Here is a 27,720-nt window from a genome sequence, read left to right as displayed (position 1 = left end):
GACGAAAATAAAGTAACTACGTATATTAAGTACTTAATTATACCGGTTAGATTAGCGTTAATTAAGACAGTTAAAAGCAAAAAAGTACGGTTTGATTTAATTTCAGAGGAAATCAAATTGATCTTCTTACAAGCGTTTATTATAACACCAAAAACGTTTGCCCCGCAGGCAACAAAATTACTATTATTTTTTATAACGGGAGTACTATCTATGTAATTAGCAATGATGTCTACTAAGCGAGACTTTGGTATAATCATGAGATTATACCAAAGATAACATTTTTTTCAAAAAAAACAATTAAAATATAAGGATGTCAACAGTGAAATGGCACATAAAAACCTTTCATGTATTCTCTTTGTTTCCTAAAATTTAAAAATTAACAGTTATCTAACAAAAAAAGAAGATTTTTAATGTATTTTATTACAAATCTATATTGAAAAGTGTTTACTGTACTTTTTTTTTTAGCAAAACTTTTATTAATTCAATCGATAAAAAAATAATGTAATACAATAATTTAAATATAATTTTCATTCCATTAAAAGAAAACTATAAATAAATATCTGAAATGAGTTTTACATAAAACAAGTCAAGCAATATTAAATGTTAAGAAAGTTAAATTTTACATTTTCTGCAATATTAAAGGAAATTGCGCGTTAAATAAGGAAATGAAGGAATAGTCCATTCTTTAAGAAATCGTAGAACAATGAAATATTTTATCGCGTTGATCGACTGTTTTATAGATCCGCTTTGAATCGGTACAAAAAACAGGCGTATATTTGTTTATATAGACGCAAATTATCTGTAAATATTATTAAATAAAGATTATAAAATCTACTTCTTTTCGGAGTATTTAAGATTTAAAATATATATATATATTTTTTTTTGTTACAAACTTTTATTTATAATCGGTTACATTTTTTTAGGATCCTTAAGTAAATTGTATCGCATATAAACACGTTAATAAGGAATCCCCATTGAAATTCCTTGAAAATTATATACTAGTACTGAATAGAACTTCTTAGTGTAGAACGTAGTACGTACACCACGTAGTTTTTAAAAACTGTTCCATAGTAGTATAGTAAAAAACAATAACAAGAATCATAAAACTAGCAGACAGATGAAACATTTAGAAAAAAAAAATAGACCGGAAAAGAAAAAAATTAAAAATTAAAGGTTAAACATAAACGAAGAGGAAGTGAATGAGGGATTGATTAACACACAACACTCAGCGGGTGTAATTACACTATGGAAATAGTAAGGTCCAGGACGTGTAGCCGTTTAAGTCTTCTAACACCCTTACTGTTGTCTAGGAGGTTTACCGCCAAGTGCTCGTCAACGGTCGTCTGTTGTGGTTGTTGAGTACGGTGTCCGCAGTATTTTTGAAGACATCCTCCCGTGGGAGATGACGGACGTCGCCAGTTATGGTTTACAACACCGCACATTCCCAGACTGTTGGAAGGCAAGAACGGTCTTCCTACCTAAATCAGCCGCTAGTCTAGGCACCAACGACTACCGTCCAATAAGCTTAATAAACAACATGGGCAAAGTCGTGGAAAGGCTTGTAGCAGTCAGGCTACAAGAAGAATTAGAAAGAAACAACTGCCTGCACGGTGAGCAATACGGTTTCAGTAAGGGTCGCTCGACGGTAGACGCAATAAATAGGGTGGTGCGATGGGCAACGGAGGTCCAACAGGGCACTTGGCGGACGAGAAGGATACCGCTAATGATACAGCTCGATATAAAGAACGCGTTTGGGTCCGTTCCGTGGTCGGCTATAGTGGCAGCGTTGAGAGGAATGAATATAAGTGACTATTTGATTAATCAAATAAATTGTTATCTCAGTGACAGATGGACAGAGGTCAACACGGTTGAGGGGACGGAGAGGTACCAGATTTTTGGTGGTGTCCCTCAGGGATCCGTATTAGGACCCCTACTTTGGAACGTCTTTTATGATTTCGTGTTTCGGCTTAATTACCCAGACGGCGTTACAATCGTAGCATATGCTGACGACGTTGCTGTACTGGTTGAAGATCGGGAGCTAGACGCTGTGGAGGCAAAGGCTAACCTCTCCCTTAGATTGATAGACGAGTGGCTAGCGAGAAATAGTATGGAGGTGTCTCCTACCAAAAGTAGGTGTATCCTTACGGGTAGACGGAGACTTCGCGGTGTGAATATTGCGATCTGTGAAGAGGATATTAGTGAAGTTACTAGCACAAAATATCTGGGGGTTGTGCTAGATAAGAATCTAAAGTTTGGCAGGCATATTGAAATGGTATGCAAGAAGGCTTCGTCGACAGTAAAAGCGATCAGGAGGCTGTTTGCTGGACACACAGTACCTAGAACGTCAAGAAGGAGGCTCATCACGTCTGCGATGGTGTCGCCTGTAATATACGCGGCATCAATATGGGCTGATGCTGTAAATATACAAAGAAAGAGACAAAAACTGACAAGTATGCATCGGGCGGCGATATTAGGTGTAGTGGCAGGTTACCGTACGATTCGTTATGTGTTTTGGCATCAGTTCCGCTAATTTACCTACAAGTCAAAGGTAGGAGGCTAAGGGCGGCTGGTCATAATAAAATTGAAGCGGAAAAGGTGATCAGGAATGAGTGGAAGACGGTCTGGATCGAGTCATCAGTAGCAGAGTGGACCAGGCAACTAATACATGAATTAGATAACTGGCTGGACCGGCGTCACGGTGATATGGATTACCACATTACCCGATTAATGCATGGCCGTGGCTGTTTCAGCACCTACCTGAATAGAATTGGTAAGAAGGAGTCGCCTGTTTGTGAATATTGTCAGGGCGTAGATGACGCCGAACATACGCTGTTCGAGTGCCATAGATAGGCGCAACACTGCCAACGATTAGTAGATGAACGCATTGTGACGGGAAATCTTGTGGAGTGGATGTTGGCCTCTGAAAATAACTGGAAACGGTTCGCAAACTTCGCGAGAACAGTTCTCCGTACGAAGGTGGAGGAATATCGACGCCGGGGTTACTAGAGTGCTAAGTATAGGGAAGGATGGACAGCCCCGTCTCGGAGAACCCGTACGCTTAGGTGTACGGGTACCTGTGAGGGGACGGGGACTCCATGGGAAAGCTTCGTGAGGGGGTAAGTTAAGACCGCGACCCGGCCGAGGGTGTTGGTTTTCTGGGGGTGCTTGCGCCCTTGGTGCTGGCACCTTTGGTTTGAGGCAAGGCATAATGACCGAGACCCGGTTCCTGGTGGGGAGGCGGGGAACGGCATAGCCGGCCCCTGTTTCCCCCGCCGGGATTAGAGACAGGCACAAAAGATCCAGAACCGGGGGGGTTGACCTGTCGTGCCGGTGGATGGGGAGACCTCCTTAGAGTCGGAAGGACACGTCCCTCTGGGCCGAGTATACTTAATTGGATGTCCGGCCCAGGGATGTAGGGAATAAAAAAAAAAGAAAAAAAAAAGATTTTTGAAGACAAATTAGAAAAAGTGAATTCGAACTTGAGTTTTTAGTGCAGCAAATAGTTAACCTAGTAGGTGTTGTTAGGTTAGCACTTTGGTTTTCACCAAACTGCTAACGTGAAGCGCGAAGGACAGAACAGGGCAGGAACTAGAGGCTTTAATACTTGCCGAATCGTTGGACGTCGTCTTACTTTCAAAGGCGCACTTCACTGAACGTAATTTCTTATAAATCTAAATTGAAAAAACTTTTGTAAATTGTATAAATGAGAACAAAATAACGAGTCTGTACAAAATTATAATATAATCCGATATTTTAATATGTGTACGAGTAATTCTAGTCAGATTATTGAATCAAATTTTATAAAGAACTGCTCTAATACAAAAAAAAAAACTGTATGTCTTTCATTTACGTAGTACAGAACTAGTTGTAATTTTTTTTCATTGCATGTGACGTGCAATTTTGCATGTGACAAGTCAGTTTGAAATCTGACTTGTCGCGGGAAAAATTAAGGTATAGTAAATAAAATTTAACGCTATCAGTACTATGTTTTGCCTCTTGGATATCGGTTTTTTATTACATTTTAATTCATCGTACTTTGATGAACTAACAAACCTAGCGCCTTTCTCCCAAAAAAAAGCGCCGTTACCTAAAAATATAAATGTATCTTGACCAGGCATCCCCTAATTTTACATGGTTTCATTGTAATAGTTAAATTAAAAATTAAGAAAACAATTTTAAAGAAACATAAAACCTAATAAAATATACTCGTAATTTATCCCTTGTACAAGTGTTGTGTACAATTATAAAGTGCAATAGGAACTATAAAAAATTATAAAAATGGTGTAAAATACTGACCATCCAGTAAAAAAAAAAAAAAAAAAAAACAATTTTTTTTTTATATAACAGCCTAGCACCACCGATCCCAAGAAAACTCAGACTCTTGACCATTATTTGTAACCATATCTATGCGTAAATGTCAAACAACTTCAAACTCACGTATTTAAACAAATGTTCTATTTATGTGTTGAGTTTAGAGGTATTTGATTTCTAATAAGAAGGTAGGGAAAGATTAGTCTTGAAAGGTATCTCAGAAAACTTTTCACATGAATTTGTACTGGTCGAGATAGTAGTCACGAAGTAGAAAGAGATCGAAATGGTAGTTGTAGGTTAAAAAATAATTACCGCAATTCTTGTAGTTTTCATAAAAATGTTGTAGCACTAATTCTTTACACTGGTTCGATTCGAAGTCTCATGATTATACTTTCTCGTTCAAGAGATATCAAGCACAAAACACATACTTACATACATACATACACAGATAAACACACGCATTATTATAAACAAAATTAAACTCGGTTTCTGTTTTTTTTTTTTTAATTTTTCTATTTAAAAGACAAGAAAAAACCATATAGGATGTTTAAAATTTCCTTTCCATAACACTTTTTATTTTATCATATACCTTATGGTATTTATTGGGGTAGGGAGAAAAACATGGGAAAAATTATTTAAATAATAACAACCTGTTACTAATCCATCTGTACTAACCGCATCTTATGGTACTCAAACACTGACGTGTAACGTTGGAAGAGATGATAATCAGAGGACGCGTCGTTTCTTCATTACTTTCATGTCCTTTCACCGGTGACAGCAGAAGAGAAGACAAATGATTGTAGTGCAGATTGTGATGCGAACTCGTAAAATAATTTATAATAAGAATAGGCGAATAAAAGTTCATCCAATAACACCTGATAATATTTGAAGGTCGTTGAGAAAATCAGTAACTAATAAGGAGAAGCAACCGAAGTAATGTCACCCGGTTGCTTCTTAAACTTGTCTCGTGTCTTCGTCTTTTCTTATCTTTTCCTCGCATCATTTAAGTATGTTGGGTGCCAACCGAAAAAATATACGTAATTTGAAGGAAACATACGTATGTTTTCCCGAGTTAAGAACCTTGTACCTTTCATTTCTGATGACCTCTGAGGGAGGTTAAGTTTCAACTTTAGTAAAACTTAATCACCGCTTTTATAAAATTAATTTTAAGGTTTGAAACCGTTAAAAAATAGGTACTGTTTTGGAAAAGTTTTATAAAAGAATAGTTTTTAGTTTCTTTTCTAAAAGGGTGCAAATAGAATATTCTTCCAGAATAATTTGAAAAAATTAGCAGTGTTTTTTTCCTAAAACTTTCGTTCGTTCACGTAATTAAAATAAAGTAGTTAAGTGCAATTAAATTTATTCATCGTTTGCAACCATTCACTTTGAAAAATAGAAAAATTTTACTGAAGTAAATAAATTAGGAGAAAAGTACAGAGACAGGAAGATTATTTAGTTTCGATAAAGAAAAAAGGGACTTTGTACAATGTGGAGAGCGTAAGCAAGAGACAAATATTAAACAGGACGTTAGACACGCTTGTTCGCTGTCACCTATACTTTACAATAGTTACAAGCAAAGGACTCTAGATGAGATGCGACAGAGGTCGGACTCAAGAAGTGGTATTAAGTTTCAAGGTGAGAAAATAAGTATACTTAGATTTACGGAGTATGTTGCGGTGAGAAAGTGAGAAAGAATTTACAGAAGTTCGACGAGAAACGGATAACACCCTTGTCGCTTATACCACGAAAATTAATTACGATAAGACAAAAACAGTTGTTGCGAGCAAACAAGATATGACACCTCATGTAACGTTAAATGAAAGGTACGAAGGAACTGTTTTATGTACTTGGGTGGCAAAATTACAACTGATGACTACAGCAGGAAGGATGTAATATGTAAGGTAAACCAAGCAAAACCAGTTTTCAGAATGCAATGGAAATTGTTCATATTAAATAAGATTAAACTGAAATTAAGGAAGCAATTGCTAAACATTTACGTGTGGAGCGTACTATTATACGGAAGTAAATCTTGGATGCTTGGGAAGAGAGCAAGAAGGAGACTAGAAGCCTTTGCGTTATGGTGCTACAGAAGAATGTAGAAGATATCTTTGTCAGAGAAAGTAAGCAACGAAGAGGTTTTTAGAAAAATCGAAGAACCATGTTTGATAGATCACATGAGGAAGAGAAGAATAACTGGATTGAACATGTATTTAGGAACGACTGGTTTTTACTTAATGTCGTGGAAGGTTCTGTGGAGGGTACGAATTGCAGAGGAAGATTTTGACTGGAATAAACTGATCAAATGATTCAAGATTTTTGTTGTCAGTCGTATAAACAATTAAGAACTAGCAATAGATCGAGAACTGAAGAACTGCTGCAAACCAAACTGCGGGTTGCTAACCAAAGAAAGAAGAAACTTACCTATTGTAATGGGTACCATGATTCGAATTCCCCGGAAAATTTCGATATCTCTTCTAGTCGCATCTCCCAGACCTCAAAACCACCGTCAATTCAAAAATGTATACAATTATATACATTATATTTATATAAAATTTTTTTTTCACTTTCTTGTGGACACGATAACTGCCGTAATTTTGCGCCAATCACTTTCAAATTGATACATAAAATATAACAACCCAAAATCTCAGTCGAGTTCGTTGTTGGGCAAAATCGGACCATGGGGGTGGAAATGGGAGGGGCTTTTTCGAAAAAAATATATCGCTATAACTTTCTTATTAAATAAAATATCCAATTCGTTTAAAGTTCCTACTATTCTTTGGATAAGGGCTGAAAATTATCTTAGTAATGATTTTAATATCACCAACCATTGGCCCAGGGGTTGGAAAAAATGGGGTTTCGAAGACAAAATAAATCATACCTCCCTTAATAGGCACAATATCGAATCACTTTTAAAGTGATTGCTTTAAAGCAACATAAAACTGTAGAGGATACTTTTTACAATAAACTGTAAAATGAAATTTCCACAACATTACCACACAGTGCTTGTAATATTAAATCTATAAAAAAATCTTTAAAATTAATTCTTTAATATTTATTAATAATAATAATTAAAATATATTTTTTTATAATAAACAGTAAAATTATTTATTTCAATAAATTTTGATTACGTACTACTTAATTTATATTAAAAGAATTTAATATAGTTTATTTATTGCAACTTGTTGGATAACCGTTCATTCTTTCTAATCCAATATCTAATATCGTAAAGAAGGTGTGAGAGAAAAAAGATTAAAGAAGAATTAAAAGAAGTACGGTTTTTGAAATTGTATAGTAAAAGTTTTAAAAAACTTAGGAATAAATATAATACCGTATATGTTTAAAAGCCTCTTTTATATTCTTTGTAGGAAAAAGTAAAATGGGATTGTATGTTAAATCAAACGTATTTTGCTTTTTAGCTATAAAAAGTTAAAAAAATTTGTAATGTAAAAATCTTTTAATTTCTTTTTTTCTTATTTTTTTTAACTCTCTTCCCCTCAAGGCCCGACACACGATCCCGTATACAACCTAGAGGGTGCCAGTTGCCTCAACTTCCCTGGGAGGCCATGCCAGATCCGGATATGCCGTTCCTGACAGCAGTGACTGGTTCTCGGTCTTTTAATAAGCTTCTGCCTCTAATCCGTGGTCCCCTACCAGGGCCCCAGACCGCCCTGGTAGGCGGTCCTTTCTCCACCTAAGGACCCCAGCAGTCCCCGTTCAATCGTTGAAGGTGGGATGCCGGAGCATCCCACCCCTCCTACTATCATGGTACTCATTTTGTTAAGAAGTACACCTGCCTCAGCATTAAGCTCCTGCATTTTGTTGCAGCTCTTTAGACAGCATTTTAGACAGCTCTTGTCTAAGCCTTCTGTGAGCTCCCCTTCACTGCTAATTTTAATGACCTCCACCTTCCTTTTGGAGGCCCTCACCATTGTATCTTCAGTGTTTACTGTTACATCCATCATACTGAACGCCAGCCTCGACCTAGGCGACCTAGCTGTCTTTCGACTTCGTTGAGAAGGGAACCCAGACTCCATGTTTGCTTCTTCAGGCGAACTCAATTTAGACAACTTAATGTAAAATAAAATAAATTCAATATACTTCAATTCAAATCACTTACATTTAATTACAACAGTAGCTTTACCAACAAAGGTATAAAAGTCGCTTATCAAGCTATGATAAGCACCGGTGTTCAGTTATCAGTAATTATTTAATTAAATTACCTCTAACTACAGCATGTTATCAACTCGATATTAAATGTTATCAATGTGGATAACAAATTCTAGTTCTTAGAAATAAAATTCTAATTGTCCACTGTACAACACGTGCACAACACATACACACAGTAACACAAAACAAGTTCAAACGTTATTGCCTATTGACAATAAAGCTAACAAAAAAAAAAGGTTGTCCGTAATCCAAACTCTTCAAAAGTATTAAAAACGACCAATAATAACCCACCGTACTTGCCAAACTTTCTGTCCAATAAAAAAAACCTTAATTTTAGAGTTACGAATAGAAAAAACTGAAATACAATTTTAACAGAAAAAACCTTAATTGAGTGTGTTTTTTATTACTTCAAGAGGTAGAAAAAACTAAGGAATTCGAAAAGTTCCCCCGTACGTAGAAGATTAATAATCTCAAATTCAGCAAAAAAGTGTTACATTATGATCAACTAAACAAGCCGAAAGAAGTAAAAATATTTAAGCGGTAAGGAATAATTAACAGGACTCACCAATATATCAACGAAAAACAATACAAGTAAATGTGTGCCAGTTGAAGAACGATAATCAAGAGAACCCGGTTTCGGAACACATGACCCATTTAAAATAAGCCGTGTTTGCCACGCTTTTGGTAAAATAATGACTGATTCAGAAATGATTATAAATAATATTTTTTTTAATTAACAGATTAACATATAAATTAATTCTATTCAATCAATATCCTAAACCTTTCTGCAAAATCTGGTAGAAACTAAACATTTATCGGTAGAAACTACTTTGAAATGTTACATTCCCAAGTGTTTCAGGAAAAATGGACTAATAAACAAAAAAGTGAAACGCATATTCCAGTCATCTGGGATGTTCTAAGAAGTTTTTTCGGAGAAAGAAAGAACTCTCTCCTCACTCTCAGTTTCTCTCATACAGACACAAACACATCATCTCAAAAAAAAAAAAAAATTGAGAGGGTTCTATTAATTTTTATATTTTATTACTATCGGATGAAAACTGTTAATTTTTCCAGTATTATAAATATTATTGTAGAATATGAATGCTTTAATATAATTTTCATATAGTGTAATATAATTAATTTATTATATAATATAATAAATTACATATTGTGTAATATAATATATTTCATTTAATGTAATCGTTTTATTTAATGATTTGTATTTTTATATTTTGTTACTTTACCTTTTTTGAAAGAATAAAATCATTTATTCTAAACGGCATTAAAAAGTGAAAAATAATCTTTAAATTTCAAGTTGGGCCCTATTAAAAACATATTAATTACTGTGAAAGTTAACTTGAAGTCGATTTAAAAAATCAAATTTTAAATAAAAATGTAAAAAGCTTTTTCTTTGCAGTGACGAATTTATTCGTTTTATTTATTTAACTTTAAACCTTTTTTGTTTTATTTATACATAAAATACATGCATGCATTTATAAAATAACGTCACGGCACTCGTATAAAAAGGTAGTTAACAAAAAATGTAAAAGGTTCTCGATTGAAATAAGGATTTCAGAGCGCGAGATAAGGTTCGTCTCTGTAGCACGGGAGTTTGTATTCTTTGAATTTATCTTACTTTTCTTATCGTATTTTTTTTAAAAAGTTTGTAACAAAAATACTTTGAATAATAAAATCACACTTGAACAACATGTGCGTTACACATTAAAACACGAAAATAAAATTGTATTTGATTTTTAAATCGTTTACGGCCATCTAAATTCATAGAAAACGAGTCCTTTATCCTATTCTTCACACCGTTAAAATGACATTTTAGGATATTCAGCTTTTTTGTGAGTGGAGATCCTTTCGCTGAATGCTTTGCCTATTGATCCCGGCGGATCATAATGATCGGTTTAGGTTTCATTCAAAATAATTTTCTTTTTTGTCAAAAACGTAATTTTGTTCAGTCAAATAACGTCGATTGAGTAGTCTGGTTTTGGGATGTATTGTTTCATTATGATTTTTGATAAGTTTTTTGTAATTACATTGCACACGTTTTTACAGATTGTTCAGTTTTCTACAGATATCGTGCAAATTGTGTTACGGTTAAATAAAAATTTTAAGCAAATATTTTTGTTGTCGTTTTGAATAAGTTACTAATATGAGTTTCTAGAGTTCAAATTCCAGAGTATTACCGGCCACCATGACGATTATTATTAACATTTACTTCGCTTTTGGACTGATCGTAAAAACTTACAAGTTAGTAAAAATGTTCAAATTTCTTGCTTTAAGTTTTATTGTTTGAGCTTACATCAAGTTTCAATAGCGTAACTCTTTCTGAAATCGGAAACTTTATTTCTGGAACTTGTTCTCAATGTTCACCTTTCAAGAGGATTTTTTTTGTTCAATAATTCATGATAATTCGTTATTATCGATCAACTTGTTTTAAACTGAACTGATAATAGGCATATCAATTTACGACTTAAGTAAAATTCGCAATTCTTATCTTATTCTTAGACGTTTGTTTAATTATTGCTTGTTTTTATTAATATTTAAACGACATAGTAAAATCACGACAATCGTGTTAATGATGACATCCAATTTATGAAACACAAATTAATAAAGACGCGCGCGCGCATATATAAACATAAATATCTACATATTTAATTTTATAGTATGAACAAACCTTTTCTTATTTAACCGGTTATTGCGTTTCAATTGTTTGTAATGAATGATGAATGATCTCTTTTTATCAGTAACGTAAAGTTTAATGAAAAGTTATATTTACTAACATTTGACCGATCGAACAGTCAAATTAATGCTCAAAGCGAGTTAAGTAAACCGTGTAACTTAGTTTGTCGTCATAACAGACCTACCGTATAAGCGTATTAACTTCCAATCATAATAGTAAACATTGCTGAAATTACTGACTGACCTGATAAAGCGGTTATTTAGTTAATAAGAGAAAGGTCACATCCGTTGTTGATAATCAACAAACTATTTATTCAATTTTATCTACATACTACCTATATAATTACGCAATACGGGATTGAATGTCAATAAGAACAAGTCATTCGCTTTATGAGATACACTGGTTATTTTCTTTACTTATTTTCATCAAATTTAAACTGCTTTAGTCGGCCACTTTCAATACTACATTACCTACGACAGGGTTATTGATTTAGTAATTTTTTTGTTGTTGTACTTTATTTATCATCGGTTTCATATTTATTCCCAATCGAAACCGTAAGTAAATGGACTGACAAATGACACGAACGAAGAGTTCCCAGAAACACTCCTTGTGAAATATCTACACCTGTAGCTCACATTAAAATAATCACAATGAAAAAAAAAACAGATTTCAGTAAAAAAAGATTATTAAAGTAGTTCAACAAACAATAGAAGTGATGAAATCAGGAAAGTTTCAAGAGCTGGTATCGGTTGTATTGTTCATGACCATTTAGGCTTCAGAAAGGTTATGCGCATTGGGTGTCGCACATCTTAACGGAATGTCACAAAAAAATCCAAATGGGATGTTTTAGAATTTTTGATGGCTACACAGAAAATGGTGATGAATTTCTTAATTCAATTGTTACCGGCGATGAAACATGGATTTTGTATTACACGCCAGTGAGAAAACGTCATTCAAGTGAATGGCGTCATTCTCAATCACCAACCAGAAAGACAACGGTCAAGCCGCAGCTATTTGGACGCAAACTGATGGCCACAGTCTTTTGAGACCGGTTTGGTATACTGCTGATTGATTTCACGCCACGTGGAACGACCATAAAGGCAGAAGCCTACTCCAAAACTCTACGCAAGTTACGGCGCACCATTCAAAATCGGCGACGTGGGAGGCTGACCGACGGCGTCGTCCTGCTGCACGATAATGCACGTCCACATGTTGCGAGTCCGACATGTGATTTACTGAGAACGTTTGGATGGGAAATTTACGATCACACACCATATACTCCGGACCGATGAACTTAAAAATACTGTTAATCAGTGGCTAAATTCACTGAAGGCAGAAGACGAGGGTATATTGAAGCTGGTGTATCGCTACGACAAATGTCTTAATTCACGTACCGAATATATAGAGAAGTAGTATAAAGTATGTAGATTAAGAGAAATAAAAATTATTTATAAAGTTTTCAGAATTAATTTTTTTTACAACGAAATGATATTTACTTTAGAGATAACCTGTCGTACTATCAATAACTAATACTCTCAAGATGACCTTAAAATAATGTGAAGTTTTCGTCATTGAAAAAGAATCTTCTTTTTACCGAGAGAAGTATCTTCCACATAATACTAGATCAAAAAGCATAAATACAATACTAGAAGATGTTTAAAAATCAGGCCGGAAAGTTGTGTCATTCACTTCAGATTTTGTCCTAGTAGATTTCTTTTCGCGTGTATACCTAAGGAGTCACTATGCGGAGTTAAATTTAACAATATCAAAGAAGTACAAATCAATGTAGTACTATGAAAGTTAATAGATCTCAGTTAACAAGCAGGATGAGGCTGCTGGGCCGGCAACTGGTTTATCGCTAACTACGACCTTTTGTCACATTACACTCTTTCCTACACTGCACTATTGAAAGTGCCAGCACTACTTCAAGCAGCAACGATCTATTTGTTTACGTTTTGAAAATTTTGACGAGTAATTTAAAAAATGGCTTTGACTTCAACATAAAGAATTATTACTTTAGATATAAAAGAAATAAGAAAAAACTTTGGCGCAGTTCTGCGTAAGCAGACCGAATTTTTATTATCTGAAAATACGTTATATGTATGAAGTTGCTTATTTTCAAACTTAACCCGCAAAATTTTTTCGACCTTAAATTGAGTCTAATTCAAGAACGACTCGACCAATTTTCATGAAATTTACACGTGCACAATTTCAGATACACCTCTACAGCTAAATAAAATATTTTTTTTTAGATTTCAATGAAACTGATTTAGTAGTTTTTGAGCTACAAAATTTTATACATAGGCCTACAGATAAATATATAAGGCAACCGCAGTTTCGGTGAATGGTGTTTTTGTACTCTTCATACCTCAAAACGCAAAGAAAATTCATTTTCATCCCAGATTCATCATACAACCGAAGTAATAACGTAACTTTCTTCAAAAATTCGGTAAAAATAGTAAATTTATTCAAAATGTTTAGTTATGGATCATATTAAAAAACGGTAATTTATTAAATTTATTGAATAGATTGTATTAAAGAAACAATCTTTCTCTGCTTACTGAATGGCTTTCACCGCTGTTATTATATTATATATTTCTGTTTTGTGTAGAAAAGTAGTGATTTTGATGTAATGAACTCTTTAACGATTGAAAAGTTTAAAAAATTTATTTTTACATTTCTTTTGCACTATATCCTGTAGCTGTGATTTGTAGTTATAAAAATACCTTTTTTTCTTTTTCTATTTAGCTTTCGGAACTACCGTCAGGATTACTTCAAAGGATGATTGAGGATGAAATGTAAGAGTGTAAATGAAATGTAGTCTTGTACAGTCTCAGGTTGACCATTTCTGAGACGTGTGGTTAATTGAAACCCGACCACCAAAGAACACCGTTATCCACGATATAATATTCAAATCCGTATAAAGTAATTACCTTTACTAGGCTTGAACCTTAGAACTCTCAACTTCGAAATCGGCTGGTTTGCAAACACACGATCCCCACTAGACCAACCCGGTGGGTTATAAAAATACCTTTTCTTTTTCCTGTTTAGCCTACGATAATTAACTTTCAGATAATACTTCAGAAGATGAATGAGGATGATATGTACGAATGTAAGTGAAATATAGTCTTGTATAGGGTCGTTCACGGGAACCGGATGTTTTTTAAGTGGGTTGTACTCGGGCGTTCATAATGGGAGGGGCACGTGGCTGGTGTTTGACGTTTCCTTTGTTCATAGGATTTACATTTTAGTCGTTGAGATGGAGCCGTAAACGCTAGACCAACGCCTGTACGTGTATGACAGTTTTGTGCGAAATGACGAATCCGTAACTGCTGTTCAGCGAGATTTCCGCCGTCAGTTTAATGTCCATCGTAATGCAAGCGTCCCTTCTCGTAACACAATATTGCGACGGGTAAACAACCTTCAAACAAGCGGTTCAATATTGAAGAAAAAACCACCGGGTCCCCTACGAACCGCTGGCACACCGGAGAACATCGAACGAGTAACGGAAGCCGTTGTCAGAAGCCCACGCCGCTCTATTCAGAGGCATTCAGCAGCGCTTCAAATGAGCACAAGTACGGTAAGACGAATTCTGCATACAGACCTGCATTTCCATCCTTACAAGATAGCCGTCGTGCAGCAGTTAAACGAGCAAGATTTCACGCAGCGATTACAATTTTGTCGACAAATGCTTAGCGTTTTTGAAGAAAATGAAAATTTGTTATCGTTAATGAGTGACGAAGCCCATTTTCATCTGAATGGCTTCATCAACAAACAGAATTGCCGGTATCGGGGAGAGAGAAACTCACATCAGCTTCACGAGAGACCACTTCATAGCCCAAAGGTGACTGTCTGGTGTGCAATAGGAAAGGTCGGTGTTATTGGACTATATTTTAACTATTATTTTTAACTGTAACAGCTGATCGTTACATTGTGATGTTGAATACGTTTTTCATCCCCGATTTACGAAACCGGGGAATCGATTTTCAAAATGTGTTATTCCAGCAGGATGGAGCTACAGCGCATACAGCGAGGGCAACGATGGCTGTTCTCCGTAACTTGTTTCCGGGACGGATCGTTTCCAGATTCGGCGACATTCCTTGGCCCCCTCGGTCCCCCGACTTGAGTAGTTGTAATTTGTTTCTGTGGGGGTTTCTGAAATCATGTGTGTACGGCAATAAACCGCATACATTGGAGGACCTAAAGATCACAATTCGTCATCACGTCACCCAGATTGATGTAGACATGCTGCAAATAATTGAGGCCAGTTACCGTGAAAGGCTACAACAATGTATTGCCCAAAATGGACATCTGTTGCCGGACATAATTTTTCGTTCACGAGTAAGTAACAAATGCTTTGATTTAACAAGTGTTTCATTACCAATAAAACTTTTTTAAAGTAAATATTCAATATTTTATTATTATTTTAAAAACATCCGCTTCCCGTGAATGACCAACTCTCAGGTCGATCATTCCTGAGATGTGTGGTTAATTGAAACCCAACCACCAAAGAACACCGGTATCCACGATCTAGTATTCAAATCTGTGTAAAAATAACTGACTTTACTAGGACTTGAATGATGGAACTGTCGACTTCCAAATCAGCTAATTTGGGAAGATGCTTTCACCCCTACACCAACTCAGCGGGTTTAAAAAAATACTTGAGCGTCATCAAATGCACGTGATCAACTGAAATGGATGAATTACCTTCAAAAAATGTTTTCTCTGAGAGTAATAGTGAAGTTTATATAACTGCCAATTGATATGGTGAACAAATGAAGGTGACATTTTTACGTCCGAGTTGTATTTTGAAAAAAGTGGAACTTCCATAAACGATAAAGACAGAAATAACTGACGAATTACGTCAATGATTTTAATAAATATTTAAATAAATATTGGTGCTCTCATAAAGTAGGCCTAAATATGTAGTCCAGATTCGCATAAATTGTTTTATTGAATTTAAATAATCTGACTTTTTTTAAATTTTCTATGGTGGGATCTTGATAAAAACAGTTACTAAAATTGTAATTCGTGAAATGCTCAGCTTAAAATGGATTGACTCCGTAAAAGAGCATTTTAAAACAACAGGGTTATTAACAATTACCAGTTAATGTCTGTGTTGTTATTTAAAATGAGAACCGATGCCGTTTTCTTTTATAGAAACAGTATTGCATGCTAAACGTTGTGCATCTGTTTGTTCTGTTTCAGATCCCGATTCGGATACCAGGTATCCAGAGTGTTCCCATAAATTAAACATCATCTTTAAATAACATTCCCCATCCATAATTATATATTTAAAAAATATATTCCCGCTGTATTTAAAATAAATATAGTTTTAACCAAATTTAAAATTAAACTTAGCATTTTGTAACTGTAAACCAGCTATATTTTGTAAAAAAAATATAATTTTTTATGAATCATTATTTCAATTTATTTCCCCCCTACCTCTCTTGATTTATTTTTTATACATTTTTTCACTACATAAGTTTTAATATTTTACCACTTAAATAATTATTTCTATAATCTATGAAATTAAAATTTTCTTTTAGTATTCGTTTTTTTATCTTTTATATTATTTGTAGTATTTGAATGATTATTGTATATTGGCTCTACAGAATGTAATTTAATGAATAAAAAAGTGATGTGTAAAACCTTTTTTAAAACATTTTATTATATATATATATATATATATATATATATATATATATATATATATATATATATATATATATATTATTTATTTACTAATTTTTTGTTGTAGCTCCGATATTTTGTTCTTGTTCCTAATTACGATAGTTATTATACAGAAGTATTTCAATAAAACCATTGTTATTAGATAATTGTTAGCTTCCGGGTTAAGGTCATTAAAATATTAAAAATAAAATAAACATTTTATTAAAAATAATAATTAAACCAAACTAAAATAAAAACAGGCCTATTTTTTATTAATATGCTACGCTAAATCATTTCAAAGATATCTCTATTAAATTTTTGAAATAAATACATTCCTTACCTTTACACCGATTTAATTATGTAAATTAAACGTAAATAATTACGTGAATATACATTAGAGAAACGGGCTCGGTAATAAAACCTACATCAGAACCGAGCGATATAATGACCGAAGTTTGATACTAGTGTCGTTACTCGGTCTAGCTAGAGGAGAACAAGATGTTTCGTAAAGGTGGGGTAGAACAGGGACGGTATCGGTTAGGTGGAAGCCCCTTTATAGTTGTTTGATTCGACTCGCTTTGCATGAAATGAACTTCTCTTTGATGTGTGCGAGACCGTCAAGTTAACTACTCCGGATTGCATCATAGTAATGTATACTTTGGAGTAAGCCGACCGACTTGATTTCTAGCATCTTCGAAACTCTCAACACTTTCAAGTACGCAATTTCGTCAACTTAAATTACGCTATACGTTCAGGAAAAAATATATTTCGCACCGATAGTTTATTTCGGACAAGTTAACTGAAAACTATCTTCAAAGAAAAGTCTCCGATTAAAACGAAATTTTCAATAAAAATAATCAGAATTCCGCTATTTTCATTTTATTTGAGTGTTATAATTAAAAAATGAAATTTAACTTCAAGGAAAAGCCATCCGTAAAATAAAATGTTAATGAGAATTTACCGACTACATATCGTTGATACTACGTATCTCAGATTCAAACGGAAATAAAGGTACGTTTCACTTTTTCTAAATACCAAAATTTCAAGTTTACTTTATTTGTTGAAATTCATTTAACGACTTCTATCTCATAACAGGTTGACCTACGTCCAGATAACAGTTAAATATCATTAAAAAAAAACAGCCATATTTTTTTTTAATTTGAATTATTACCATTTTGTTATGAAACATAATTATAGTAAATTGTCAAACAAAGCATCCTCGATCTGCAAATACATTTGCGTTTAGAATATAAAGCAATCCCCTCCCACACAGTTGTATACCAAGCGCATATAAAGTTCTGCTCTATGCGTAACGAGAATGGTAGGGGATCTCTCTTTTCGCATATTAATCACATCAACGCTTAATAGGTTACGCTGAATAAATGTAAATTGATCATTCACCAATGAAGCGGGAGGGAACCCGACGGGTAAGCTCCTGGGAAAGGAGCCAGATAGGGCGGGCAGAGACTGCTGCTACGGCACTTGAAGGTGATTGTGTTATGCTTAACAGCGAAGACCAGTTGCCGTGGGGGTGCTTAAAAAAAGAAAGTAAAAATAGATTGATCATTCATTACAGTCTAATAGTTAAAATTCATGTTCTTCCTTCTATTTTTCCGGTGTTATCACCGATAGAGATTATGAATGAAAGAATTATTCTAAAGTTGATAAAGAAAACTAAATAAAATTTCTGAAAAAAAAATAAAATGAAAAGTAATTTCAACCCTAGCTTAATTAGAGAATAAAATGTTAAAATACTGCTCATATATATATATATATATATATATATATATATATATGAGTAATTGTTTTCGTTTCGTCCACTAATTTATTTTCTGTAGAGTAAGTTTCTGATCGTAATATTTTTTGAATTAGTTATTTTTTGGTGATAGAAGATATTTGTTTGTGAAAATAAATAAACGAAGATGAAAAAAAAAAATAGATTCATTCCTCAATTAAAGAATGAATCATTAAAACAGTGTAACCCCGTTAAAAGTGGTTATCGGGGGACTTACGTGACACCCGCGTTGTAAGCTAACCGCGTTATTTCGAGAAGTAAATTTTAAATCACAAGAGGGATCAGTTAAAAAAATAGGAAAAAATCAAGCGATAATGGTTTAATAGAATAAGCCAAAACTTTTCAGTATATTGTATATTTACATAGAAACAATTCAAGTGCGGATGATTCGATATTTTTTCTTTGAATGTAGATTATTTTTTTAAAATAAGAAGTTATTGTTTTTTTTGTTTCGCAGTTATATGTTTATTTTTTATAATATATGACTTTACACTTTGTGAATGCAATAAATGATGATCATCACTACCAGTTTGTTACTCCATCCATGTTGTTACACTATTTATATTTTCCAGAACGTCTTTTATTGAGGGTGTAGACCTCTCCGTAACAGCGACCTCTGCAACATCTTTTCCTTCTTCCTCCGACAAATTATCGTTAGGTTGTAGAACGGAGTTTACAATTTCTCCGTCGGTCAAGTAATAGGCAACGGGTGTTCGATTGTCTTCTTGATCCGATCCCTGAGATCACTTTCAGACAATGCCCGGTTGAATTTGATAATTCCAGTGCGTGTTGGTCAGTAAAAATATGAACATTTCCTGTTTCAATGTCTTCTGTATTACTCTGTGACAATAACGACCAACAACTTTTAATCGTAATAGAAATTATGTTACTTAATGCCGTTCCAGCGCTGTATACAACACTTTTTAATGGCACAGTTTTAAGAAATTCTGTTACTTGTAATTCTGAGTTAACGGTAACGGTCAGCAGCTCTCGTCGGTAATAAGCTTTACATGCCGGAATAACTCCTCGGTCTAATTATTGGATCAAAGATGTGGTGTTCTTGGGTAAAAACAATGCGATTATTTTCTCATATTTATATTTCAGCAAGTCCGTAGTCGGATGAGCAGGGCAATTGTCAAGAAGTAATAAAACTTTCTTTCCAAATTTCGAACTCGTAAATAATTTTTAACAAGACAGTGCCTCGTGTTCGTCTTTAAATCAAGTTAAAAAATATTACACTTCATCCAAGCGTTTTTACTATTTTTAAAACTAATCGGTAATGAATTCATATTAACGTGTTTGAAACAACACGTATTGGCACACTTTCCGATGATTAACGGCTTCAATTTATGATTATCTGACTTATTGGCACAAAAGAAAAGTTACACTTTCTTTGTTCATTTTCATACCACACTTATTTGGTCCCCGCTTCCCATGTAATGTTTTTGTCGGCGATAGTTTGTAATACAAAGCAGTTTCATCACAATTATACAACTGTTCGTCACTGAAGTTATTCTCTTCCTTAACCGATTGTAATATTGTCTGTGAAAAATATTTTGGCTGCCGTCGCATCTGCTGAACGAGATTCTCCTTCGATATTTACTTGGCCTATGTCATGACCGATTTTCCATCGCGATAACCAACCGCTAGAAGTACTGAATTCTTCTTCATTGTTAATTTGTTCGTGAAAATTTAACGCCTGAGCTTGAAGTATTCGTCCTGATAGCGGCACTCCTTCACTCAATTTTTGCAAAAACCAAAGATACATACACTCATTTATAACATTAACATCATCGAGTCTAACCTTTTTGCCATCAAGTCCGACTATTTCATCTACCGAATCGATAAAATAACGCAATTTATCTATTTTTTTTCACGCAACCACGTATAGTACCTTGATGCAAACCGAATTCCCGGGATAAACAGGCTTTCGAACGACTTGCCTTAATCTTTTCAGTAATTTCTACTTTTTCTTTACAGAAAACGTTTTTCCTTTAGACGACATGTTAGGCAAATACGAACGCAAAAACTACAAAATCTAATAAATTAACCGACGTAATAAAACTTAACGATACTGATAAATAGAGTAAATGCAAGTCGGAATAAATCACAATACGTAATAACATTCAAATACCGTATTCTGCATCTTGTACAGGCAGCACATTGATGGTCTTATCGCTGTTACAGGAAATGAGTCATGTGCAGCATGTCATAAGAATTTCTCCTATTACCGTATTAGAATCGTAGTTCAGTTTTATAGAATCACGTTTATGAATCCCAAGTTTTTAAAATTGGTCATGACTAATTGACAGATGTTATATTACAAGGGTATTGCTGACAAATTTAAAAGACTTATAGTGTGGGTTTTATACCGATATCGAATACTATTTACTATCAAATTCTAGGGTGACTAGCATTTCTTCATCCTATTTTATTTTTTCAGATATTCAGATATTTTTTGGGGGACAGGTTATAAGCCGCGTTATATTCGTATTCGCGGTATATCGAGCCGCGTTATATCGAGGCTGTTCTGTATTTTTCAGTCGAATGAGTTTGCTTTTAAACATTTACAATTTTATTTTCTGTAATTAATTTTTTTTTCCCCTCTACTCCCCTGGACCGACTTGATGGTATTACGCCACCCAGGGGAGTGTCTGTTACTGTAATTAGCCCTCCCCAGCTACCGGCGATATACGGGTATGGCAGGTCAGGCTAACCGGTGGCTCTTTTGAGGTTTCTTTCATTTTTGTCCTTTATGTCACCACACCATACCTCAATGCCGTGGTGTGGCCCATTGATCTTTTGATATTCTTTATTAACGGACTTATAACAATTTAAAAGATTCCAATATATATACATCAAACCACTACTAAGACATTAGTTCTCGGGAAAATAATTTATTGGATAACATAACAATATTGCTGATTTAGTAAATAAATGAACATGTTAAAAATTTATCTGCCGGCATACTCAGTTACACGATTTTATATCTTTCAAAATTTTTCTTCAAAAACCAGAAGAAAAAGTAAAAGTACAATTCTTTCCTACATTTTTATATAAAATAATAGAGTAACTAAAAAGTAATCATTATTACTTCAAATACGATCTCTCTACGAATTTTTCTCTCATCACATGAAAATTATGTGACAAACACGATAAAAGGACTGAAATGAAAAAACCGTGTTTATTTTGGAATTTTTAAAAGTAGCAATTTCTAAAGAAATTAGTTATTACTTGAAAATGATTTCCGATAAGTAAAAAACGGTCGATCGAAAAAATTCCAAATTTTGCTGAAATAATACGAAATAGTAGTCAATGGACAGTTATTAGAATATATTTTTTGAAATTCTGGGCGTATCTTAAAACGACGTTACGCTCTTGTCTCTCTCAGGAATAAAGTTGAAGTAGTTAAAGTATACAAAATCCTTTAGTTTTTCTTTCTTTGTTTTAATAAAAATTTTATTAAGGAAACTGCATTTGGTAACATAAACGTGATTGGAAGATTAAATTAAATATCCACAGCTTTTTACCGTTATTGTAAAGCGAATTATAAGCGGCAAAGTTATCGACAAAAATATAATTGCGTTAAAAACAAATTTTTTGTAGTCGGAGTAGACATAATGCAATAATAGCTGGATAAGAAGCAAGAAAACGTGTTATTATCTCGTATAAATGCATTTAATTCATTTTTGTATATAAATAAACAAAAATAATTTCAAAATTCAAATATTTTATTTTTACTTCCTTGTACGAAGTAAAGAAAACATTGTGATCGCAAAAATTTTGGTTTTCAGATTTCAACGGAAATATCATTTTGACCATCCCAGAATTCGTTTTGATTAGTTTCGGCGTGAGATCTGTACGTACGTATGTATGTACGTACATACTTACGTAAATATCTCGCATAACTCAAAAACTATTAGCCGTTGATTGTTGAAATTTTGGATTTAGAACTGTTATAACATCTAGTTGTGCACCTTCCCTTTTGACTGCAATCGGCTTGACCAAAAGTGTCAAAAAACAAAATAAATGTAGATTTTGAACTTTTTCTTAACTGCAGTAATAAGCTTTCATCGAGAGCTTTTTTAACTATATACATAAGTGGTACTTATTTTAATTGGTTCCAGATGTTTTGCCAAATGAAATTTTAATTAATGTAATATTTTGGATCTGGAAAGGGGAAGGCATATCGGTTCGAATTGGACTCACCCCCTTTTTTTTAATTTTAATATATTGATTTATTAATAACTATTAATTGCTGTTTGTAAAAATATTGTGTATGTAATTTAATAGGCATACATGAAAGTCATGTGCTGTCACGTCAGATTTTTTATTAATAATATATTCTAATATGCTTCTCTTTTTAGATTCATAGCCTAATTATTATTGATGTTTAAATATGCGGACAATAACAGACTGATTTATTTAATAAAAATAAATCTTTACTACAAATTATATTGCTGCACTTTGTATACAGCTGATCTAATTGTGCACTGATCCAAAGTATAGTTAAACAATTTTTAAAAAAAAAATTCTACATGCAAGATAAAAAAATTTAACGAAACGGAAAATGATAAAAAAGTTTCAAAAAGAGCTATCTGTACGAGCGTATGAAACAATTATAATAAGCAGCTGCAAAATAAAAGTCGGTTTGTAATCTCTGAAAAATGTTTTTCTTTATTGGGTATAGATGTAACTTGCACTCGCATAAAAAAGTTACATTTGCATCACAAGGGAAATCTAAAAATAAAATGAAAAACAGTTTAATTCATTGAATAAGTTATCCGATCCAACCGAGAACGAAAATAGGTTTTGTAATTTCATTATTGTTTTTATTTCTGTGAAGACAATCATTTTGTTCTAAATTTTTAGCATTTTTTTTTTTTTTTTTTTTTTTTTTTTTTAGTATTAAGTGGTGATACATCCATTTAATACTGAAGATAACAGTAGATTTTGATTTACTGTTCAATGTGGGTTACTATCCTACCCAGTGGAACTTGCTACAAGAATTATAGTCTGGTAAAAATCAGTTTTTTTTTGTTTTTTTTTTGTAAAAATCAGTTTTTTTTTTTTTTTTTTTTTTTTTTTTTTTTTTAGTTTAATAAATAATATATCCTGTTCATTTATCTATTTATGTTTTTGTTATTTTTAAAAGTTAATAATTTTACTCAATAATTTATTAATTAAATCTATTTTAATTTTCTTTAACAAAATAATATTCAAATTGTAATTTATAGACACAATAACCTAATAACTATAATTGCTCTTTAGACATTTTATAAATTAGTATTCAAACAAGATATATATTGATAAAAAAAAAAATGTATACGAGAGGTATGTATACATATATATTACAATGAATACACACACACACACACATACACACACACACACACACATATATATATTCACACAAACATATGTGCTCGTGATGTTGTGAGTCTGCCATCTTTCAGGATGGGTTCTTCACGAGTTCATTTATTAGTTCATTCCAAAAATCCAGTAACTATGGATTTATCTGACGGTTTGTAGATCAACCACCTATGAACGCACGTATTCCATCATCAGTGATATGTTCAACAACTTTCCATATTGGATATATTTTATTTAAAACTTCTACTAAGTTTTTCTTACGAGATTATTTTAACGTAACCTATAAGATTTTACGCAATGTTATCTTTTTATAAAGGTACCTTATTAGAGGCTCCCTGATAAAGAAGTCATCGACGTAAACTGAAAAAAAAACCCTATATAGTTAGTCTCTAATTTATTTACTGCTTTGGTGGCTAGCACTGTATCACTATTTATCGATTTATAATAAGATATAAACATCGTATAATAATTAAACATTTGTCCAGTGGCGTTAAAACTCGAGAATGTTGAAAAATATTAAATTCCAGATCGTTTTCAATACAGATATAGATCCGATACTATATTAATGCTTGTAATATACAATAAAGCAAGGGATTTTTAGAATTCCTATAAGTTTAAATCGTTTCAAACTGTATTCTGGTTCACACGGAGGTTGATTCATGTAACAATGCATTGTTGGAGTATATATTTTTCATTTTAATGAGGCAAAAGAACGCTTTGTTGGATAGTAAACGAAAATAATGTTTGGGTTTTAAAGTATGTGGAATTAATTTCAAACCAGTTCAGTTAAATTCAAACCAAAAAACAGTCCAGTAAACAGTAGTTTTTTTTTTGGTTGGGGTAGTCATTCTGTATAATACTGGAGCAGTAAAATCGTGTAATATGAGTAGGGTGATGGTGTCAGTAGCAGACGTCGCTTTCGAAGGTGAAAGTGGTGACAGCAAAATGCTTATATTAATTGTTGGGCTTGGCGAAATTTAAATTATTTTTCGTCAATTGAAATATTATTAAGTATATCTAAGTAGCGCCAGAAGTCTTTGTCCTTTAAAATAGTGGCCAATTCAGTGACTGAATCGTTTTTTTCCGGTTCTACGCCACGTCTGAAAGTAGTCATTTTATCTTGATCGGTGGAAGAATAAGGTTCATCGGGTAGCAGACGACCCGAGAGTTGGAGGTATTGTATTCCGTACCTTTTTCTCACCGCTTTGCTTTGAAATCTGAAAAATAAATCAATCGCAATATAATTTTTCCAAAAAAATTAAAACTAATTTTTTAATAGAATTTACCAAGTAAATTATGATCGATAGTATTATATATTTGAATTACTAATTATACCGGCCAATTCGACAGATAAATTGGTCGGTCTGTATGTCAGCGAGTCACTCAATTTTAATGTACTGGACTGAAATAAAAATCGAACCAAAGTCGATCACAAACGGGGCAAGATAGACCAAACGGATTGTTTTCAAATACCGTTTTGAAGCGTTTGTTAGCTGCACGCCAATGGTTCATCATCGCATCATTTCGACTGATGTTGATATCTATCGGCCCGGGACGTCTTTGACAGATATATGGGTGTTATCTTCACTCTTTATGTTCATTAGTTCAGGTACAGCAGCGGTAGAGGTTCTCGGGCCATCGGGTCGTTCAATGAACGCGCCGTGCCAGTTTTGGGACGCTTCCGAAACAGTCTCGGTCACTCAGCACCGGACATTGGGGTACCTCTATGCGTAACCCATAACCTCTCCTTTCCAAAGATGTGCGTTATATTTCCGGCTGCCTTTTGCGCGGACTGTGGCTGAAATATTGAATTTTTATATTTGGTTACATGTTTTTCTTTAATTTTTTACACGTAAATATTGTCCAAAATACAATTTATTGTTACTTAAATCGATCTATCTAGACAAACTCTAAACAAAAATACACGAATCACTGCGCTATCACGTCTTAGTCGTGAAGTATACTGAATGGAAATGAGCGAGAGCGCCAGTTTTGGCCGATCTCCGCTGTGCCCCCTCCACATCAAAGCACTCGCCAGTGATGCAAACTCAAAGCCGTATCGGCGACCTGACCATGTAAGTAAATTGATACCGTATTACGTCTCTGAGACAAATGGTTGAGTTATTAAGGCAGAACGATGTAGACCTTTTCGTTACGCTACAAATTTCTGTTCTGGTACCTGCAGGTTTCAATGTGATTTTAAAGACGTTTCACGTCAAAAGAAACGTAAAATTGTCACATGATAATTTACAATATTCTGTACTCATCTGACTGAGAATATCATTGCATTAGAATAGGTGAAATATAATTAAAATTGATTAGATTAAAAAGAAATCGATTAGAAGTGAAAAGAAATTTACACTGTTGAATAAATAATTAAACAAAAACAGAAATATGAAATGTAATACGTACCTTAAAACGTTTGAATATTTGAGGTTGAAGAGTACGTCCAAACAAAGGTCGCAGGTAGAAACGATGTATACAGACTAGTAGACAACCGTGACCAACCGGGTTGGTCTAGTGGTGAACGCGTCTTCCCAAATCAGCTGATTTGGAAGTCGAGAGTTCCAGCGTTCAATTCCTAGTAAAGTCAGTTATTTTTACACGGTTTGAATATAGATCGTGGATACCGTTGTTCTTTGGTAGTCGGGTTTCTATTAACCACACATCTCAGGAACGGTCGAATTTATACTGTACAAGACTACACCACTTCATTTACACTCATACATATCATCCTCTGAAGTATTATCTGAACGGTAGTTACCGGAGGCTAAACAGGAAAAAGAAAGTAGACAACCGTATACTAAGGTGATATTCAAAGACCTGTTTCACTTAACTGAGCGGTCGACTGCTATCGCTCATTTATTTGACATTGGTACCGATGTATCACGGTGTTATGTGTTATATAATATCACAAATGATTCATGAACGCTAAGGATTTACAATTAAATATGAAAGAAAAATATTGAGCTCTAAATAAACGGATAAATCAAAAAATTTTATATACATACATAAATATTTAAAAATCATACTTACGGCATGTGTTTTGAGATGACCATCGTCGTGGTGGCTGGCTGAAGCCATCACTGCACGACAACAAACCGTCCCATCACTATTTTTAAAACACTACAACACTTTTGTTATTGTTGTATTATACAACTATTAGATTCATTAATTTATAATTCTTGTCGCACTGAACCACTGAATGCACTGTTAACTGTAACTACAGTATCACTTCAATTTCATCGATTTTATTATTATTATTATTATTATAATAAAATATATATACAAATTTATGATTTCAATTCAGGTATGAAGAATGAATATAACTTTATCAAAATGTGTAAAAATGGAAAAAATGAAGAGTCAATTTCTAGTTCCGTTAATGCAGTCTGTAGGATTGTAATTGCAATACAAACACAAACTGGTGAAATGTTTAAATCGCAAGTTAAAAAAAATGAACTCGCTTCGTTCAATTAATAATTGTCAACAAAGACATATAAGTTACCTGAATCTCATTTTTAACTCTTTATGAGAGTAAATAATGGCAAATTTCTAATAAATTCTTAGATAAAAATGATTTCTGAACTCGAGATCTATTCAAATAAACATAATATAAAATATTTTTATATTATAAAAATATTTTCAAGCTGCTCTCAGAATAAAATAAACGGAAAAAATAAAGTACGCACAGTTGAAACGGAGAACA

General features: G+C 33.5%; 1 protein-coding gene across 1 annotated transcript in view; it reads right to left on the bottom strand.

Annotated features, from left to right (window-relative positions):
• Window positions 1-27,499, bottom strand: part of dcma (decima) — a 553,558-nt gene extending 526,059 nt beyond the window's left edge. The window contains exon 1 of the mRNA XM_075359100.1: window positions 27,048-27,499. Within this exon, the coding sequence (XP_075215215.1) occupies window positions 27,048-27,095 (48 nt within the window). The 5' untranslated portion in view covers window positions 27,096-27,499. The remainder of the gene's footprint in view (window positions 1-27,047) is intronic.
• Between the last annotated feature and the right edge of the window lie 221 nt (window positions 27,500-27,720).

This window comes from Lycorma delicatula, chromosome 3, assembly GCF_047948215.1.
Source record: "Lycorma delicatula isolate Av1 chromosome 3, ASM4794821v1, whole genome shotgun sequence".
Taxonomy (NCBI): Eukaryota; Metazoa; Arthropoda; class Insecta; order Hemiptera; family Fulgoridae; genus Lycorma; species Lycorma delicatula.
Note: the sequence above shows the minus strand (reverse complement) of the source record. Positions and strands in the feature narration are given on the sequence as shown.